The sequence below is a fragment of the Eumetopias jubatus genome, unplaced genomic scaffold (assembly GCF_037043125.1).
Source record: "Eumetopias jubatus isolate StellerSeaLion01/CBP00866 unplaced genomic scaffold, mEumJub1_p1.0 scaffold_3, whole genome shotgun sequence".
In the NCBI taxonomy this organism is placed as follows: domain Eukaryota; kingdom Metazoa; phylum Chordata; class Mammalia; order Carnivora; family Otariidae; genus Eumetopias; species Eumetopias jubatus.
In genome coordinates this window covers 78,547,157-78,563,602 of record NW_028274809.1, presented here as the reverse complement: position 1 = coordinate 78,563,602, position 16,446 = coordinate 78,547,157, and the positions used below count along the sequence as shown (strand labels likewise).

At 36.4% G+C, this 16,446-nt stretch overlaps 1 protein-coding gene across 3 annotated transcripts in view; it reads left to right on the top strand.

Moving 5' to 3' along the window:
• Positions 1-16,446, top strand: part of RIF1 (replication timing regulatory factor 1) — a 64,510-nt gene that overhangs the window by 30,123 nt on the left and 17,941 nt on the right. For all 3 annotated transcript variants that reach the window (XM_088021707.1, XM_088021708.1, XM_028113054.2), the window contains exons 21-25: positions 8,943-9,042; positions 11,717-11,981; positions 13,124-13,166; positions 13,936-14,138; positions 14,692-14,791. In XM_088021707.1, the coding sequence (XP_087877833.1) occupies positions 8,943-9,042; positions 11,717-11,981; positions 13,124-13,166; positions 13,936-14,138; positions 14,692-14,791 (711 nt within the window). The remainder of the gene's footprint in view (positions 1-8,942; positions 9,043-11,716; positions 11,982-13,123; positions 13,167-13,935; positions 14,139-14,691; positions 14,792-16,446) is intronic.

The following is a 16,446-nucleotide window of genomic DNA, read 5'->3' as shown; positions in this document are numbered from 1 at the left end:
AAATTCTAAAGTTGGTTATTCTGTGAAAAATGCTGTTGGGATTTTGGTAGGGGTTGCATTAAATCTGTAGATTGCTTTGGATAGTAAGGACATTTTAACAATATTTGTTCTTCTAGTCTGTGTGCATGGAGTATCTTTGGATTTATTTGTGTCATCTTCAGTTTCTTTCATCAGTATTTTATACTTTTAGACATCAGGTCTTTTATCTCCTTGGTGAAGTTTATTCCTAGGTATTTTATTATTTTTGGTGTAATTGTAAATGGGATTGTTTCCTTAATTTCTCTTCATTATTTGTGTATAGAAATGAAACGGATTTCTGTATGTTGATTTTGTATCCTATGACCTTACTGAATTCATTTATCAGTTCTAGTAATATTTTTGGTGGAATCTTTAGGGTTTTCTTTTTTCTTTTTAAGGGAGAGCAGAAAGTGTGAGCAGGGGTGGAGGGGTTCAGAGGGAGGAAGAGCGAGAATCCCAGGCAGGTTCCACACTCAGGGTGGAGCCCAGCATGGGGCTTGAGGTCATGACCTGACCCGAAATCAAAAGAGTCAGATGCTCAGTCGACTGAGCCACCCAGGTGCCCCATGAATGATTTTTTTGTATGTATTTTTAGATTCCTTTTGCTGATAATTTGTTGAGGATTTTTGCATCTATGTTCATCAGATACTGGTCTATAGTTCTCTTTTTCATAGTATCTTTATCTGTTTTGGTATCAAGGTAATGCTGTCCTCATAGAATGAATTTGGAAGTTTTCTCCCTCTTCTGTTTTTGGAATAGTTTGAGAAGAATAGTTATTAACTGTTCTTTAAATGTTTGGTAGAATTCATCTGTGATGCCATCTGATCCTGGACTTCTGTTTGTTGGGAGTTTTTTGATTACTGATTCAATTGCATTGCTGGTAACCATTCTGTTCAAATTTTCTGTTTCTTCCTGATCAGTTTTGGGAGGTATGTTTCTAGGAATTGATCTTCTATGTTGTCTGATTTCTTGGCATATAATTTTCATAATACTCTCTTATACTCCTTTGTATTTCTGTGGTGTCAGTTATTTTTCTTTTTTTTTTGTTTAAGATTTATTTCAGTCGGAGAAAGACAATTATCATAGGATCTCACTAGTATGTGGAATTTAAAAAACAAAACAGGTTCACAGGGGAATAGAGGAAAAAATAAAACAAGATGAAATCAGAGAGGGAGACAAACCATAAGAGACTCTTAATCATAGGATACATGGTTGCTGGAGGGGAGGGGGTGTAGGGATGGGGTGGTGGCTGGATGCTGGACATTAAGGAGGGCATGTGATGTAATGAGCACAGGGTATTATATAAGACTGATAAATCACTGACCTCTACCTCTGAAACCAGTAATACATTATATTTAGTTAATTGGATTTAAATTAAAAAAAACTTTGAAAAGAAATAATAATGAAGAATTTTATGAACCATTTTATGCCAGTAACTTTGTTAATCTTAACGAAAGGGACAGATTCCTTCAATGACAGCTAGTATTAAAGCTCAATCAGGAAGAAATAGGTAACTGTAAGAACCTTACATTTATTAAAGTAATCGAATTTGTAAAAAAGATTTATTTATTTTTAAGTAATCTCTCCACCCAAGGTGGGGCTCAAACCCGCAACCCCAAGATCAAGAGTCATGTGCTCTTCTGACTGAGCCAGCCAAGTGCCCCTGTTTATCCTCTTTCATTTCTGATTTTGCTTATTTGAGTCCTCTTTTTTTGCTCATAAATCTGGCTAAAGGTTTATCAGTTTCGTTGAACTTTTCAAAGTTCATTTTGGTACATTTATCAGTTCTATTGTTTTTTCTTTGTTTCTAATCCTGTTTCTGCTCTAATTTTTATTATTTCCTTCCTTCTGCTGGTTTTGGGTCATGTTTGTTCTTTTTCCTGCTTCTTTACGTGTAAGATTAGGTTGTTTGCGAGATTTTTTTTTTTTTTTTTTTGCCTCTTGAAGTAGGTCCATATTGCTGTAAACTTCCCTTAGAACCACTTTTGCTGCATCCCACAGTCTTTGGAACATTGTGTTTCCATTTTCATTTGTCTCCATGATTTCTTGTTTGGCCCATTCATTATTTAGTGTCATTTAACTTTCACATATTTGTGTTCCTTTTTAAAGATTTTATTTATTTGACAGAGAGAGAGACAGCTAGAGAGGGGACACAAGCAGGGGGAGTGGGAGAGGGAGGAGGAGGAGGGCCAAGCAGGAAGGCCGATGTGGGGCTCCATCCCAGGACCCCGGGATCATGACCTCAGCCGAAGACAGACGCTTAATGACTGAGCCACCCAGGCGCCCCCATGTATTTGTGTTCTTTCCACATTTTTTCTTGTGGTTGATTACTAGTTTCATAAGGTTGTGGTTTGAAAAGATGCATCGTCTAAGTTTGAGTTTTTGAATTTGTTGAGTTTTGCGGCTTAACATGTCTATCTTGGAGAACATTCCATGCGCACTTGAAAAGAATGTTCTGTTTTTGGTTGGAATGTTCTGAATATAACTGTTAGATCCATCTGGTCCATTGTGTCATTCAGAGCCACTGTTTCCTTGTTGATTTTCTGTTTGGATGATCTGTCCATTGATGTAAGTCGGGTTTAAAACTCCTCTACTATTACTGTGTTACTATCAATTACTTCCTTTGTTAGCTGCTTTCTATATTTGGTTGGTTCCGTGTTGGGTGCATAAATATTTATAACTGTTTTATGTTATTGGATAGCTCCCTTTATTGTATAGTGTCTTTCTTTTGTTAAGTCTTTGTTTCAAAGTTTATTTTGTTTAAGCATTGCTACCAGCTTTTTTTCCACTTCCATTTGCATGATTAATGCTTTTGCATCCTTTCACTTTCAATCTGTATGTGTCTTTAGGTCTGACATGAGTCTCTTGTAGGCTTCATATAGATAGGTGTTGCTTTTTTATTCATTCCCTTATCCTTTGTGTCTTGATTGGAGAATTTATTCCATCTACATCCAAAGTAATTATTTTTTTTTAATATTTTTATTTATTTGAGAGAGAGGATGAGATAAAGGGAGCATGAGAGGGGGGAGGGTCAGAGGGAGAAGCAGACTCCCCGCTCAGCATGGAGCCTGATGCGGGACTCGATCGGGACTCCGGGATCATAACCTGAGCCGAAGGCAGTCGCTCAACCAACTGAGCCACCCAGGCACCCTCAAAGTAATTATTGAAAGGTGTATACTTACTGCTGTTTTGTTACTTGTTCCTTTGTTGTTTTTGTAGTTCTTCTCTTTTCCTTCTCTTGCTCTCTTATGGTTTGCTGCCTTTCTTTAGTGACATATTTGGATTGCTTTCTTTGTATTTTTTTTTGCAATTTATTACTTTTTTTTGTGTTTTTTTTGTGTGTGTGAAGATTTTATTTATTCACATGAGAGAGAGAGGCAGAGGGAAAAGCAGGCTCCTAAGGAGCAGGAGCTGATGTGGGACTCGATCCCAGGACCCTGGGATCATGACCTGAGCCAAAGGCAGATGCTTAACCATCTGAGCCACCCAGGGCACCCTGTTACTGGTTTTTGATTTGTGGTTACCATTAGGTTTATATATAACGTTTTGCATATAGATAGCAGTCTGCTTAAGTTTGAACCCTTTCTTTACTCCTGTGTCTTCACACCTACGTTTTAGGTATATGGGTTCATACTTTACATTCTTTTATTTTGTGAATCCCTTTATTGATATATATAGAGACTTCATTTTCCTGTTTTTGTGCTTCCTACTTTTCTTACTCCTACTTACGGTCTTTCTTTTCCACTCAAAGAATCCTCTTTAACATTTCTTATAGGGCTAGCTTATTTGGTTATGAGTTCCTTTAACTTTTGTTTATCTGCGAAACTCTTTATGTCACCTTCTATCCTGAATGATAGCCTTGCTGGATAGAGCAGTCTTGGTTGCAGGTGTTTTTCTTTCAGCACTTTGAATACTTCATGGCCCTCAGTCTGGCCTACAAGATTTTTGCTGAAAAATCAGCTTTATAGCCATATGGGGTTTCCCCCGTCTGTGTTTTCTTTTCTCTTGCTGCTGTTAAAATTCTCTCTCACTACTTTTTGCCATTTGGATTACTCTGTGTCTTGGTGTGGACCTTCTTGGGCTGATTCTGTTGGGGTCTGTCTTGTGCCTCCTGGATCTGGGACTTGTTGACTTCCTCAGGGTTGGGAAGTTTTCAGCTATTTCTTCAAATTTTCTGCCCCCTCTTCTGTCTCTTCTGAGATCACTATAAGGTGGGTGTTTTACGCTTGATGGTGTCACTGAATTTCCATGGTCTATTTTCATCTTTTATTACTTTTTCTCTTCTGTTCAACTTGATTGCTTTCCTCCAGGTTGCTGATCCATTCTTCTTTATCTAGTCTACTATTTATTCTATCTAGTGTTTTTTTAGTTCAGTTATTGAGTTCTTCTGTCTCTGATAGGCTTTTATGTTTTCTTTTTTTAAAAAAGATTTTATTTATTAATTGGAGAGAGTGGGGGGCGGTGAGGAGCAGAGGGAGAAGGACAGGCAGACTCGGAGCTGAGCTCGGAGCCTGATGCGGGTGTCAGTCCCAGGACCCTGCGATCATGACATAAGCCTAAATCAGGAGTTGGACACTTAACCGACTGAACCACCAGGTGCCCCTTATGTTTTCTCTTTTTCAGGGTCTCATTGAGGCCCTCCAGTCTTTTGTCAAGTCATTGAGTATCTTTATGGCCATTACTTTCAATTTCCTATCAGGTGTATTACTTCTCTCCATTTCATTTAGGTCTCTTGCTGGGACTTACCCTGTTCTTCTGTTTGGGACATATTCCTCAGTTTCCTCATTTTATCTAACTCTCCATGTCTGTTTCTGCGTGTTAGGAACGTCAGCTATATCTCCTCCTTTTGTTAGTAGTGGCCGTATGAGGAAGAGGTCCTGTAGTGCCCTGCAGTGCAGTGTCCCCTGTTCACCAGAACCTTGGCACTTCAGGGTGTCTCGTATATTTGTTGTATGAGCCCTGCTGTTGTGCCTGAGTCACTTTTGCCTTCAGTCCTCTGTAGTGGTTTTGCCTCTGGGCAGGGTTTATCCCTGTGTTGTTAGTGAGCCAGTCTGGGACCACCTTGGGCTTGAATTGAGTCAGACCAGGTGTTTGCCAGAGATGCAGTAGCAAGGAACTGCATGTTGTTTTCCCTGTGTTGTCCCCTGAGAAGTTTTCATTGGTGGGTGGGGCCTGCAGTCAGACCTGACGTCTGCTCCCAGTCCACTGCTGGGGCCACAGATGGAATGGTATATATGGTTATGTTCCCCTTTCCCCAGGACAGGAGTCACTTTGGAGTCCTGCTGATCCTTATCGGGGCTGCTTGCACACTGCCAGGCCATGGGGCAGGTTGGAGGGGTGAGTCCACAGCAGAACATGGGGGCAGGGCAAGCTGTTAGCAAGCTAGCTGGAGAGTATTCGTGCTGTGCTAGTTCCTGTACATGTCCGTGTATCTAGCCTGGGCATTGGGGAGCGAAATTGCACCTGCCAGCTTTTGTTCTTGGATAAGTCTCTTAAAGATCCCTTCCCCTTCAGCACTTGTTTGGAGATCAGTTACAGATGTCTTTCCCTTGTACTCCAGGCATTTCTCAAACTGCTGTATCTGTGCTGTACCTCAGTGAGGTTGTTATGCTATCCCTTTAAGGGTGGAGACTCAGTTTCTGCTAGCGGTCCTGGCCCAGCCATGTGATTTTTTAAAGTTCCAGGTGTTGAGCCCCACACAAAGCCAAATGTACAGAGATTCATCTTTCTGGTGCCTGGGATAGGGTCTGCTTCTCTCCTCTGTGCCTGCAGTGGCCCTCCCTACTGGGGGGGACTATTTTGTGAGCCAGCTTGATCCCCAAGCTCATCTCCACCCTTCCTTCTGCTTGCCATGTAGCCACTTCTCTACCTTTAGCCATGGAGAGTATGTTCTGCCAGTTTATGTATCATTTTCTGGGTTATTTGTACTGATGTGGGTGTGATCTTAGGTGTATTTTGGGGATGAGGTGGTTTAGGATCCTCCTAGTCTGCCATCTTCCCCTTACCACCTGTTTCTGATAAAGGGTCTCCCTGATTGTGAATTTGATGTATTTGAAAACGTTTATTATGTATTTTAATGCTACACCATCATACTTAAGTTGTGACTTTGTCTTCACAGTAATTAGTTCCTCTTTACTGCCTTTTTTGAATTTTGCCAACTTGATATTAACTGATATTAATACACCTTTTTGAGAATGTGTGAAATCTTTTTTAAAAAAACTGAGAAACTTAACAAAGAAAAATGCATGAAACAGTTCAGTCTGACAAATTATCATACAGAAATAGCATCACCCAAGTCCGTTAATAGAGCATTGTGAGCACCTCAGATGCTCCCCTATGCATTTTGAATCACCATACCCTCCTCTCCCTGAAGAGTGAATTACTGTTCTGACTTTTTGAAAATTTGTTTCATTAAAAATATTTTTACTCTACACCACACCTATATATTATGTACATTTGTTTAGCAGTGTTCCTTTTAAAATTTTATAGTTATGTCATATTGTGTGTCTTTTGGGCTCAGTGTTTTAGTTGGAAGGTTCATCCATGTATTTAAGTTCATTTATTGTAATTATTATATATTTTTCCATTGTATAGATTTAGGATTTTCTTTGTATATATTTCTCAGTTTGTTTTAACCTTTCTGTGTCTTTTTCTAGCATATAAGTAAATATAGGAGTCTTTAATAAGTGTATTTAATCTTCTATTGAATCCGAAATCCGCTTCTTTCAGATACTACTCTTGAAACTTCACCTGTCAAATTTGAAGAGTTAATTATCCATTTTACCCCAGCAAGCAAAGACATTGATATCACTATCCCACAGGTTTTTACACTTTAACACCTTTCAAGTTTTGTTGAAAATCTGAATTTTACTTACTACACTATTTATTATACAAGGTACTATAAACTTGGAAAATAAATAGGTTTTCAAAATTTGAGGGTATTTTGTTGCTCATCTTAGTTTCCTGTATCCTATTATTTTCTCTTGTTTTGCTTCACTGCGATTTATTAATTCTTTAATAAAAAAAGGCTTTTCATCAATCATATATATGACTGATAGCTCCCTGTTCACATAATCAATTGATTAGTTATTATTTTTAGGTTCCAGCGAATTTATATTACAGAATTTTGACTAAAGTTACTCATTTGTTATAGCTTGTATTTTTGCAAATGCATAGTTTGATAGTGATTTTTTTTTTAAGTTTTCTGTAAAATTGTGGGATTTTTCTTTGGTCTTTAGAATGTACACATTTTACCAGCTTGTCTCGTGCGGCATCTTTTTAAATTATTCTTTTCAGTCCTTGATATAGACCCTTTAGATCTAAAGAGCTGTGCCTTCATCTCAGGAAAATTGCCTTGCTTTATTTAATGGTGCTCCTCTTCTTTTTCTGAGTACCATTTTAGATGGTTTTAGACCTTTTTAGTTCATTTTATGTATTCCTTACTTTTCTTTTACTACACCTATTTGTGTTTTGTTTTGGTACTGCTTTCTAGGAGTTGGTATTTCTCTAATTGTTCATTTGTGGTTTAAATGCTGAAAGTGTATCAGAACCGTTTACAATGGTTTTTGTTTTTACAATTAGAGTTTTTAAGTCGATAATATTTCCTCTACCTCTGAGCTAATATATTAATGTTTTCTTCTGTTTGCTACTAGATTTTTCTTCATGGGATTAGTTCTGTTGGTATTAGGACATCTCAGGATTGTATGTGTTTGTTAATCAAGGCGATACGGTAGCTGGAATGCATTTCCTCACTGAAGAGAGAGCCCCTTTGCCAGTCTTGATAGCAAATCGTAGTTAGAAGTGTCCTTTACTTTGTAATTGTGAGCAAGGAGGAAGCACTTGGAACTTTGATATCTTTTCTACATGAAAATATAGATTGTCATGTGGACTGACTTTCCCACATAGTTTTCGTGGTTAACGATGGCACTGCTGCTTTCCTCCTCCTGGTCCTTAATTAACTCATTGGGGAGGTTGTCTTTGGGGGGCAGATGTGAATTAGTCCAGTGAAGTGGAAAAGTGGATAGTAATGGAGAATAAGGGGAGAAGAAAGTGCATCTGTTTTCTAGATCTTTAATTTCAGTATTTGTTTTAATTAACTTTTTTTCTCAGAACTCTCAGTATGTCTTGTTACTCAGAAGTTTTGCTAGGAAAACTTCTAGGAAAAAAAATTCCATTCTTTTGGAATTGTTTTTTGACTCGGTGCTGGGATTTCCTTTGTTTTGTTTTTTAGTCTTCCTACCCTCTGCCTTTAAAAAAATTTTTCTAGGAAGTCTCTGATGCTTCTATCAATTTGTTTTTTATTTCAGTTGGATTTCAGGAGGAGGAGGAAAAGGGTATGAGGGAGCTTAGCATCTTTTTCATTTTTTTGTTTTATCACTGAGTTTAATGAACACTTACAATTTTCATGAAGAATCCAATGAAGAATCTTTTTTTTTTTTTAAAAGATTTTATTTATTTGACAGGGAGAGAGCGAGAGCAGGAACACAAGCAGGGGGAGTGGGAGAGGGAGGAGTAGGCTTCCCGTGGAGCAGGGAGCCCGATGCGGGGTTTGATCTCAGGACCCTGGGATCGCGACCTGAGCTGAAGGCAGACACTTAACAACTGAGCCACCCAGGCACCCTTCCCCCCATAAAGAATCTAATTAAGAACCTTACTCTTCTATTCTCAGTTTACTGGTTTATATGCTGAATCTTATGGGCGTCTTATAACTGAATTATTTTCTCTAAATGTCGAGAAACAAAAATTATGGTACTAGGTGCGCAGCAGTTAACTAGGAAGTATTTATAACTCTGTACTTCATTTATGTACCTTATATGTTATATATGGGAGTGACAGTCTTATATTTTTTGTTGATGCTTACTATTTTTGGAAACTATGCCAGTAGTTGAAAGTTTCTAATATAATACTTAATTGTTCTTTCCTAGAATTTGTTGTTCTTGGATAGGATCATTCATATAATTACTGTAATGGTGGATTGCATTGACTTCTCACCATATAATATTAAGTATCAGCCCAAAGTTAAATGTAAGTACTTTTTTTACTTCATTCACCTGCTATTTCATAAACACAGTTGTCTAAACTGTTGTCAAGATCAAATCCTAATATCTTTTCCGACCTCATTTTACTGCTTTAGATGTTGTATAACCATGTCATGTAGTTGGCATACAACTATATTGTATAACCTTGGTATGCTCAGAGCTCACATGTTCTTGCACACGCTCGTGATCTCTCCTGTCTCTATCACACACACAAAAACCTCTTTCCTCCTTTGTATACCATAGAAAGATCAATATTCTCCCAGTTAGAGATTGCTGATATGAGTGATTTTACCTATTCCATCTTAGTTAGACAAGGAATTATCTGGGCAGGAAACTTTGATGTTTGTTAAAATGTTCTTATTTGTCCTGTTACTGGTGGCGTTAACATTTATTAGTTGGTTAAGACAGTATCTGCCAAGTTTTCTATTGTAAGTACCTATGAATAATAAATATTTTGTGGCAGATTCTTTAAGACTATGTAAATATCCTTTTTCTCAGCAAACTTTCACCCATGAATTTATCATCCATTAATGCTTCTTGCCTAAAGCACTAAGATGATTACCGGAATAGTTCACGTTGTTTCATTTGATTATATTGAATTGTATCAAGATGCTTATCTGCTTTGTCTTTAATAACATTAATTCTAAAAGCTGTCCCTGTTATTTATCTCATATTTTCATAGTAAATCATTCTATACTCAGGGTTGTGAGTTCAGGCCCCACTTTGGGCCTTAAAAAAAAAATTCTACAATTGTTGAGCACTACTAGGCACCAGTCACTTCCAGGTGCAAATGACATCCTAATGTAAGCTATAGCTTCGTTTGTTCCTCATATTTTTTTTTAAGATTTATTTATTTATTTTAGAAAGAGAGTGAGAGATTGTGCGTGAGTGCAAGCAGGGGAGGGACAGAGGTAGAGAAAATCTCAAGCAGACTCCCTCCTGAGCAGGGAGCTGGACTCGAGACTCAATCTCAAGGTGCTGAGTTCACGACCTTAGCCAAAATCCAGAGTCAGCCACTTAACCAACTGAGCCACCCAGGTGCCCCTCCCTTATTTTATTTTTATCACTGTGGTGTTTTGTTATTCAGTGGTTTATAATTTATTATTACTAAGACTTATGCTCATGTTGGCCTATGTGACCATTTCATGTGTTTCCATTTTTTTTTTTTTTGAGACCTTTGGCTAAAGTAATCAGGCTCATCCTGTACTTCTTGTTCTTCAGCCTGGAACCAGCTATATTTCTAAGGAACATTGTTCTTTTTGCTGAGGATGAATGGCATTTAGAAACCGAGATCTATTCGTTATTACTAAGATGTCACTGCTCCGGATCCTCTTGAGTAGACAAGTGTTGGATAGGTGTCATATGATTCATGGCTGTCTTCTCAGCCTTAACATCCCGACCTGGAATTTTTGGGTGGCCATTCCAATTTATATTCATGTCTGGGAAACCGATTCTAGGGAAGAAGGTTGACTTCCTTTTGTTAGTAACACTTGTCATTTCACCACATATTTTTTCATCAACAAGCACTGATTTAGAGTTTTCTCTTACATCTGAGATATTTTACCTTAAGAGAATGGATTCTTTGAAGGAAAGAAAGGTGATTTTTGAATATGTATGATTTTCTTGACAGATGTGGGTTTATCCCTATAGGTAGGTATATGCAGGATCTAAGAACAGTACACAGGAGGGGCGCCTGGGTGGCTCAGTCGTTAAGCGTCTGCCTTCAGCTCAGGTCATGATCCCAGGGTCCTGGGATTGAGCCCCGCATCAGGCTCCCTGCTCTGCCAGAAGCCTGCTTCTCCCTCTCCCACTCCCCCTGCTTGTGTTGCCTCTTCTCGCTGTGTCTCTGTCAAATAAATAAATAAAATCTTTAAAAAAAACCAAAAAACAATACACAGGAAAGTCAGTGCTTTTAAGGTACATCTTTTTCTTTAAATCTAGGCTTGCTATTTTTGGATTCTTTCTGAGGACTTGGATCTGTGACTTGTTGAGTGTTATTTGTAGGGTTCAGTGTATTATAGATGAGCCAGGGAGCAATAATTTCTAAGTGAAATTTTGTTTCTTATTTTAAAAATTGACTTTTAAAATTTAATTTTGGAACCTATTTTTTTTTTTTTTTTTTTAAATATTAGAGTGCTTGCATGTAGTGGGGGGGAGGGGCAGGGGGAGAGAATCTTCAAGCATACTCCTCAGTGAGCACAGAGCTTGTCTCAGGGCTTGATCCCACCACCAATGAGATCATGACGTGAGCTTAAACCAAGAGTCGGACACTTAAGTGACTGAGTCACTCAGGCGCCCCATGGACCCTGTGTTATGATTTAGTACTTTCTTACAAATCGGTTGTTGAAATTCAGAGGATATAAACATAGGAAATGCATTTTATAACTCCTTAGAGAAAATACTCATTTTTCTAGACATCTTCATCTGCCAAATAGTTTTTCTTTGTCTCTGCTTCAGTCGTAAAGACAGTGTTGTGATATTTATCCACTAGTGGCATATCATTTTAAGGTTTGTGGGTATCACTCTACAGAAACATGTATATTAGAAGTATCTGTCATTTTTTAGGTGTATTTGTTACTTAAATGAGGTATAAATTGTAAAGACGTACAGTAACACTTTTCAAAGTACTTGAGTTTTTAATAAATTCAATTTTATCTTAGCACCACAGAGACCTTCAGATTGGTCCAAAAAGAAGAAAGAACCTCTAGGGAAATTGGCTTCTTTATTTAAACTTACTGTGAGAGTGATCTATTCTTTCCACACTCTGAGCTTCAAGGAAGTACATTCTGATACTCTCCTCACTGTTGGCAACTCAATCACCAGTATTCTTTCTAATGTACTTGGACGTATTTCTTTGCCTTCTATGATCCGAAAAATATTTGCAACTTTAACAAGACCTCTGGCATTATTTTATGAAAACTTAAAGTAAGTATTTAGAATTTCTACTTAATAACTTTAAATTACATGTCTTTAGATCTAGGTAGTAAACTTTTGTCATTTTCCTATCAGCTTGTTGTTATGGATGGTGTTTGCTAAAATTTAGTGAAGGGGTAATACATTAAACTGCATTTGTTAAAAAGATAGTTCAAATCACACATAAATACAAGGTAGAAATTGGGAGTCTGTAAATTTTTTGTGCTAGTTCAACCCCCCTTTTCAATTTAGTTCATACCTTTTCAGATTTGATAATACAAACAAGCATACCTGTTAAACATTATGTATATGAAGCATACTTGATATGCTACTTTGCAATTAAGTACATGGTATACCCTTAAAATATTGTATGCATCTTGCACCATTCATCTAAGAATCTCATTCTCTTTGATGTCTCCAGAGGGTTCCATAAGACTTTTATACCCAATTTCCTGTTAGCAGACATACATATTTTTCTAGCCTTTTCCCTCCTAACTTAACAATATTACAGTTGAACATATTTGTACACATGTCAGTGTCCACGTTTGCCACTACTGCAGAAAGAGGTCCTAGATGTCACATTGGTGGTTCAAAAGGTATACACATTTAAATTTCTGAATTATCCTGTAAAAATTTAATTTACATTATCCTTTACATTTGAATCGAAGCAAGCAGTGCCTTGAACCCTGAAAAATTCCAAATGACATAACTTTTTTAAAAAGCAATTTGAAAGGATTCAACAATGTTTTTTCTAACAAGCTTATGTGGTTCAATCATAATAGTCTGTCTTTTATAAATTCATGGAGAAAGTTTTAGGAACAAATTTTATAAAAGTACAAAGTAGAACCCCAAATATATTAGCATTTTGCACATCTTCTTTTAGTCTTTAAGCATAATACAAATTATTTATGCTTTTTAAAAGAGGTACAGAAACAAGTATTAGTATTTTGAGGTATTTCTAGATGTTTTTCTGTGGTTCATTTTTTAAAGATAGGTTTGTTTCATGTTTTAATGTATGGTAATTTGACATTTTTAAAATTAAGTCTTGGGGCACCTTCTATCACTTACACAAGTCTCATTTTTATGGCTGCATTATATATTTTTAGGTTTAACTTTCTAAAATGTAAGTGGTACTCTTGTGTTTTTCTTCCCAGGCTTGATGAAGTTCCTAAAGTGTATAGTTGTATGAGCAACAAGGTAAAAATGGACAGTTGTCTGTAAAACATACTTTCATGGTGAAAAAAATGTTAGGGTTTAGGTAATTGTCTTCCTTATATATAGTTCTGATTTGTAAAAGGATTATATTTCCAGTTTAATGGACATTTGATAACATGACATGGGCACATAGTTTTTAAAGAAGGATTGAGTAATGTTGCTTAAAATTCATACTACTCCCCACCTCCTATCTTACCTCTTTATACATGAGGGTAATTGGTTCCAGTATTTTATAGGTAAAACTTGGGTAGTCAACTGTTAATCTCTGTTCATGAGAAAATGTAATTTTTTCTGTTAATGGAAAATAAGTTTGAAATCAAGGTCTTATATTGATAATTACAGTAAATTCACCTGATAATTTGTCAGTTTATAATCATATTTAAGGCGACAGATGGGAGGTTTTTATTTTTGTTTTTGTTTTTAAGACTTTTATTTATTTATTTGACAGAGACAGCGAGAGGGAACACAAGCAGGGGGAGTGGGAAAGGGAGAAGCAGGCTTCCCACTGAGCAGGGAGCCCGATGCGGGGCTCGATCCCAAGACCCTGGGATCATGACCTGAGCCGAAGGCAGACATGTAACAGCTGAGCCACCCAGGCATCCCATATGGGAGCTTTAAAAAAAAAAGTTTGAATTTAAAAAATTGAAATAGTAACATGTTGTGAATTGTTTAGTATGCTTCGGGGTTTTATTTTTCCTGTTTTAAAAGAACATTTCATAGGGTATCCTAATAAAATTTTCCTTTTTCCTAGTTAGAAAAGCTACTGGGAGAGATAATTACTTGTCTACACTTCAGCTACACTGGAACTTACGACAGCGAACTTCTTGAATACATCTCTCCATTATTATGCATAATATTTTTGCACAGGAATAAACAGATTAGAAAACAAAGTGCTCAGTTCTGGAATGCCACATTTGCTAAAGTGTCGACGTTGACTTATCCTGAAGAGTTAAAGTATGCTAACCACAAAACTATTTTATATAGTTACTATGATTGCATAAATTGATATTTTGGTCTTAACATGAATTTTTCTTAGGAGGAATCATTGCAGAACTTTCCTCAGTTCAAATGTTAATTTGTAATACATGGTAACTATTAAACATAACTTGACCTTTTACTTTGGTACTTAGAGTAACCCGTGGTTTTAGGAACATAAAAAGCAGTGTTAAATTTTCCTTAATAAAAGAAATATAAAAGGCAAGGAATTGGTGGTTATTAAATCTGGGTGATGTGTACACGGGAATTTAATGTAATAGTCTACTTTTGCTTGGAATTTTGCATGATAAAATTTGGGAAATTTCTTAAGAAAATTTGGGAACTGAAGAGGTTAGCAAAAAACTAAATGTTTTACATTTGTCCCAGTTTTGTGTATGTAGAATGAGAAACAGTCTTTAAGGTGGATATATTTTGCCATTTTAAAATTATAACTAAAGTGTTCTTGTTAACATATCAGTATTCACCAGTACTGCTTGACTCAAGGTGTATATGTTTATGTACTTTTTTAAAGACCAGTACTAAGACAAGCCAAACAGAAATTTCTGTTGCTTTTACCTGGTTTGGAAAATGTTGAAATTATGGAGGAATCCAGTGGACCATATTCAAATGCAGTAAGTTGAGGTTTTTTACTTTTGAATGATGTTTGAGTAGTTTGTTTATTGGCTTGCAGTGTAATTTTTTAAAAGACAGAATCTTAGAATGTTTTTTTTGACGTGATAAACGAGTAAAATTTGAGCATAAGAGCACCATAATATAGGGTTTTTTATAAAGTCTGTTGCCTGGCTTGAAACACTTTTTTTTAAAATTGAAGTATAATCGACATAAAGAGTATCCTGTTTCAGGTATACATCATAGTGATTTGATATTTTTATATATCAAAATGATCTTCGTAAGTCTAGTTACCATCTGTATGAGTTATGACAATATTACTGACTGTATTCATATACTGTATATTACATCCCCATGACTTATTTTATAACGGGAAGTTTGTACTTTTTAATCCCTTTCACCAATTTTTCTGTCCCCAACCAATCCCCCTCTGGGTAACCAATAGTTTGTTTCTTGTCTTTGAGTCTGTTTTCTGCTTTGTTTGTTCGTTAATCTTATATTTTAGATTTCACATGTTAAGAGAATTCGTACAGTATTTGTCTTCGTCTGACATTGACTTAACATAATACTCTCTAGGTCAATCCATGTTGTCACAAATGACAAGATTTCCTTCTTCTTTATGGTTGGGTGATACATTGTTTCTATTATCTTGGTTATTGTAAGTAATGCTTCAGTGAACATGAGGGTGAACCTCTCTTCAAATTGGTGTTTTTGTTTTCTTTGGACAAATACCCAGAAATAAAACTACTGGGTTCTATGGTAGTTCGATTTTTAATTTTTTGAGGCACCTCCATGCTGTGTTTCATAGTGGTCGCACCAGTTTATATTCCCACCAGCAGTTGTGTGAGGGTTCCCTCTTCTCCATACATTTGCTAGCATTTGCTGTTTTTTCTTTTCCATAATAGTCACTCTTAATGGTGTGACGTGATACCTCATTGTAATTTTCCTTTGCATTTCCTTGATAATGATAGTGATGTTGAACATATTCTCAAGTGCCTGTTGGCCCTCTATATCTTTGGTAAAACTTCTATTCAAGTCCTCTACCCATCTTTTAATTGGGATATTTTTTAAATATAAAGTTGCATGAGTTCTTTATGTATTTTGGCTATTAACTCCTTATCCAGATGTATTGTGAATATTTTCTCCCATTCAGTATATTGCCTTTTCATTTTGTTTATGGTTTCCTTCACTGTGCAAAAGGTTTTTAATTTGATGCAATTTCATTTGTTTATCTTTTTTTTTTTGCCTTTTGGCCTAAAATACTTTTCTGATTTAAGGTCAGTAAATTTCACCATAGATTCTCTGATTCTTGTTCATTAATGATCCTTTTTGAACTGTGGCATTTAATGTGTATTCCTTTGCAAATGTAATTATTAAAATACATGGTTAAGTGTTGCTTTTAGGTAAACCAGGAATAATAGTTACTGGTCTGTGTCTAAGCATGAGCTGTCCTTCATTTTCTCAGTTCTTCACATCAAATCTCATTCCTCTGTCAGAAAAACACATCTTTGCTATCATATAACCCATTTGGAACAAGGTTACTTTGGCTAATAATAATTACTATCTGAGGATCAAGCAGTAAAGGCATGAGTATTACATATCCATGAGGTAGGACATCATTAGACAACTTTTTCTCTATTCAACAACAAATGGAGTC